The sequence below is a fragment of the Antrostomus carolinensis genome, unplaced genomic scaffold (genome assembly GCF_000700745.2).
Source record: "Antrostomus carolinensis isolate BGI_N321 unplaced genomic scaffold, ASM70074v2 scaffold14227, whole genome shotgun sequence".
Classification (NCBI taxonomy): domain Eukaryota; kingdom Metazoa; phylum Chordata; class Aves; order Caprimulgiformes; family Caprimulgidae; genus Antrostomus; species Antrostomus carolinensis.
In genome coordinates this window covers 6,973-11,320 of record NW_010329584.1, presented here as the reverse complement: position 1 = coordinate 11,320, position 4,348 = coordinate 6,973, and the positions used below count along the sequence as shown (strand labels likewise).

At 44.0% G+C, this 4,348-nt stretch overlaps 1 protein-coding gene across 1 annotated transcript in view; it reads right to left on the bottom strand.

The window, feature by feature from the left end:
* TM7SF3 (transmembrane 7 superfamily member 3) overlaps positions 1 to 4,079 on the bottom strand; it is a gene marked incomplete at its 5' end in the record, with an annotated part of 11,018 nt that extends 6,939 nt beyond the window's left edge. Inside the window, 4 exons of the mRNA XM_029086114.1 lie at positions 514 to 685; positions 1,481 to 1,601; positions 2,030 to 2,180; positions 3,901 to 4,079. Coding sequence (XP_028941947.1) covers positions 514 to 685; positions 1,481 to 1,601; positions 2,030 to 2,180; positions 3,901 to 4,079 — 623 coding nt within the window. The remainder of the gene's footprint in view (positions 1 to 513; positions 686 to 1,480; positions 1,602 to 2,029; positions 2,181 to 3,900) is intronic.
* Positions 4,080 to 4,348: the final 269 nt, after the last annotated feature.

Genomic DNA, 4,348 nt, shown 5'->3' with positions numbered 1-4,348 from the left:
CCTGCTCAGTCCTCAGCACCTGTCAGACCCCAGCATTTATCAGGAACTGTAGTAGACTATCAGAAGTGGCTCTACTTCAGGATTTATAGGCACTCAGTGGCAGTATTGCTATAGGCAAGCTGGCCTCAAGACCACTGAAGGGGTACTGTGATTAAAGGAGGATTCAGGAAGCAGGAAGACACTGCAGTAAGAGCTTGTTCAGTTACAAAAAGGGTGCAAGGCATAGAAACAACTCACAGACCAGTCGCTAACATCTACCTAATAGCAGAGTCCACTGCAAGACGTCAATTCTGCCACGTTTCAGGCTGTGCTAACGAGCCACCCCTATCCCAAGAGACAGTTGTTACCATTTGTACACATCACTACCCAGACAGAAATCCCAGCCACAAGCCAGTAGCCTGAAGCATCAGCAGCTTGCTTATGTCACCACTCAAGGAAGATAAGCACAGGGGAGGAGAAAACATAAGACAGTGCCACTGGCACATGCTGGGTACACCAGTGCTTCAGACTTACTTTAACGCCGTTAGCTCTGATACTCTGCACCTCAGACATCTTCCGTATGTGGCTCATGAGCACCATCTCTGAAAGGTCGTTCTCTGGTAAAAAGTACTGGTAGACATCATAGCGCAGTCGCCATCTCGAGTTCTGACCCGTCCCCGAATCGCAGGATGGTGGATTTGCTCCTCTACAATTAAAAAGAAACCAGCTACATGTCCAGCACAAGCCCACAGATCTCAAAATCTGTTTTCAAAAGTTTCCTGAGTAGGCAGTATTTGGCTTCTGCCCTTTAGAACTTAACACCAGCAACTAATTTGAAACCAGACCATATATGTTTGAGCACAGACTGCAGCAGTACTATGCAGAAGCACCCTCATGCAGGTAATGTCTCTGCTGGTACCTGCCTTTACATTTACAGAGGCTTCCTATAAGTTGTCATAAGGAACCAGCACAAGAATTTCAAAAGGTCACAACAGCCAAAGATCACAGCACCACTGTTTTTCCGTGCATGCTATATATACAGCTCTGGACTGTATAGCCTTCCCCATTCCCTACCTAACACCTGAGATACCAGGCACTATCCAGGAAATAACACCCTCCTAACTTGAAGCCTCAATGTTAACAAAACTCTAGGTCATTATCATGCTTCAGTACAAGAAAAGGAATTAAATTGGCTGTAATACACAATTGCTCCTCAAATAGATTAAGTCATTATGAGGAATGGGAAGATCCAGTATTTGCTGACTGCTTGCACATCCAAGTTGCATAACCTTGCCCACAAGATGCAACTCTCAACTTTTCTCTCTCTCATGTATTATCTCTCCCTCCTCCTCTTCTTCATTTATTTCCCAGTTTGTTGCAACAAACAAGACTTCTGCCAGCAGCTGCATCCTCAGCCTTTTCAGCAGAATCTTGTTTTATGATCTTGACCAAATACAGGACAAAGAAGGTCTTGCTCAGCACACTGAAGTTTTTCACGCACCTGGAATATCCCAAGTTCGCAGGAGCAAACTTGATGTGGATATCAACCAATGTATAGTCTAGGTAAATATTCGGATCCACTTCCAAGTCAAATTCTAGATTGCAGCCTCCAGGAATAGGATCTAGAAACAGAAAATATAACTACAGTAGTTTTTACTTCCCCCTTACACAGCATGAAAAAAGTTCTAAGGTCTCAGAAATGCATGTACTTGCAGGGATACTCTGCTTGCTGAGCAGATAAAGTTGTCAGGTTCTAGTCCCACAGATAACACAAGTGGTTGCACTGCAGTCTAAGACAGGTCCTGACATACATGCACAACAGTTCTCTGCTCTAAGGCTGAAGTCATGATAAGACCACACAGCACATCCTATACAAAATCTGCAATTCAGTAGTAATATTAAACTTTGTCAGCCCATCTCAAAAGAATTTCTGGCATCTCCATCATACATTTGCACCACATAAGAATTTGACCTCTGAAAGGTCAACACTTCATTTCATAGTTAACTTAAGGGACATCAGCTCTGCTTATTAGTAGCAATAAAACCATACCTTTCTCCATATAGGGAATAGAGATAGCTGTGCTGAACACCTGGCTAGCATCCAGGGACCGAAGGTACCACGTACATACGCTCTGTTGAGGCCGAAGGATGGAAACCAGCCCTTTGTCTGCTCCAGTTCCTGAGCTGTTTACAGATGGATTCTGGACAGAAAGAAATTATATAAACAAGCAGTTCTTCTTGAGAAGATTTCCACCACAGTTTGATGTATTGCACAGGAGTCACATTCCTGCCACAAACCTGCAGGGCACACATTTCAATGCCAGTTGCCACAGATGAGGCATCCAGCCCTTTGCTGGCTGGTGGGTCAGAGCTGGAACAAAAGGGAGTGGCCTCTGGTACCACACGCTGCCCAGTTCAGGCTCAAAAACCCAAGTGATAACTTTGGGGCTACTAAAGAGTTAATCAGAAGCAAACTGCAGAGAACTTTAGCTAGCTGAAGTCTACTGCTGCACAGCAACAGAGTGACTAGTAAAGGCTTAAATGGATTGGAATATCCCCCACAAGAAGTTGCGAGATGGCACTAAAGGACATTCTGGGAACCAAACTGCAGAAGCACCTCAGTATCTCCACCAGAATGGAGACAACTATGACAGCTGGCTTAACACTAGCCATGGTTGTGGGCAGGTCACCTACTGACCCAATCCCCACCATCACCACCCCCTTTAGAACCAGGAACCTTGATGAGAGATCAGGCAGCAATGGCAGTGCCACACTCACACAGCTGGAACAACCAACTGACCTGCAGTCATATCTATTTTTCAGCATGGAAAACATGCTTTTGTCCAAGAAGGTCAGTTTTCTGAGGCAAAACTGTAGTGAAGCACTTTGGACTTGTCAGGCTTTAAGATCTGGCTCAGCTTCATATTTCCAGAGGTAGGCCAGCCATAAAAGCAGTAGAGCCACATTTATGCACCACTGTCCTTGCCCTGGCAAAGCCCATGAAGACAAGGAGGGTCTGAACTCACAGCAAAAAAATTCTGCCACTGGTAATCAAAGACTGAATAGACATAACAGTAATGCCTCAGCCCTGTAATCTGGGCTACTTCACCAGTACAGAGACAACCAAGCTGGGTGACTTGTGTTACAGGTTATTCAACTCCCAAGCTTCCCAGGATACTCCCTGGCACTCAGCATATTCTTATTTGTAAAATACTGATGGGGAGAGGGAAACTGGATGGCAGCTATCAGATCTCCATCTACTACCCTTCAGCTTAGTCTATGTTCTACTCAAATACCATTTAAAGCTTCATAGCACCATGAAAATCAGTATTTTAGATGGCATCCCAGTAATTAAGGGACAAACTGAGGCTAGTATATAGCATAGGAATGCTTACATCATTGATTAGAAGTAGCAGCTTTCACTGGTGTACTGTGGAGGAATTTCTCCATATGCCACCAAAGGAGAATAAAATTCAGGAGAAGCCACTGGGGTAACAAGACATCCTAGCTGTAGTAGCTAGATCCAAGTTACATAAACAGCAGGCAACTAAACATCCCAGAGTGATCATGTTTAATGTATAAGGATCTGGCAATTACTTATAATGAATCTGGCTTTAATTTGATAAGCTAATGGATAGTAGTCAGCAGCCACATGTCAAAAGCACCAGACCAAAAAGCTCTGAAACATTTTCAAGATCATTCTGAAATTGTTTTCTCATTCAGGCCTTCAAAATAGCAGCTATGACATATAAGCATGAGAAAGACAGTGTTATTTTAGCTTCAGCAATCTTAAGAGCCGTGCAGGTAAGACATCTGTATTATTTATGCAGCTTCAGTTCTATATGCCTATATGCACCAGAGCCAACTCCTTTGTTGAAAGGCAAGTAGCACTTAGGAACAGAAGTGTCACTCTTGCCATACCTTATCAAAGGATATCACCACATCACTTTGCTGGGCATGCACTTGAAAAATAATGACAGTCACGTTGCTTGCAATGTTCCTGATTACAGCTTCCACTGGATTGGTCTGGTTAAGTAGCACATTTCTGAATTTTCCCAAGGAGAGCTCAAGCAGACCTGCATTACAAAAAAAGGAAGACACTTTTTTGTTGAAGGGAAGCAATTACCAAGGGGAGCCTGGAAGCTTCCAGTAGCCCAATATTAGTCAGCTGGAAACAGAGCAAGATGATGTTTGATGCTACTCTCACCCTGCAAGCTGTACTAAGGTTTCAGAGGTTACTACACAGAGCTATACCTACAAGAAGAGACACAGCTAGAGAACCCACCATGCAGCCTGGCACTCATCTAAGCACATGAGGCAGAACTTCCCTGCCAGGAGCTCAGTATTTGATACAGCCGAATTCATCAGC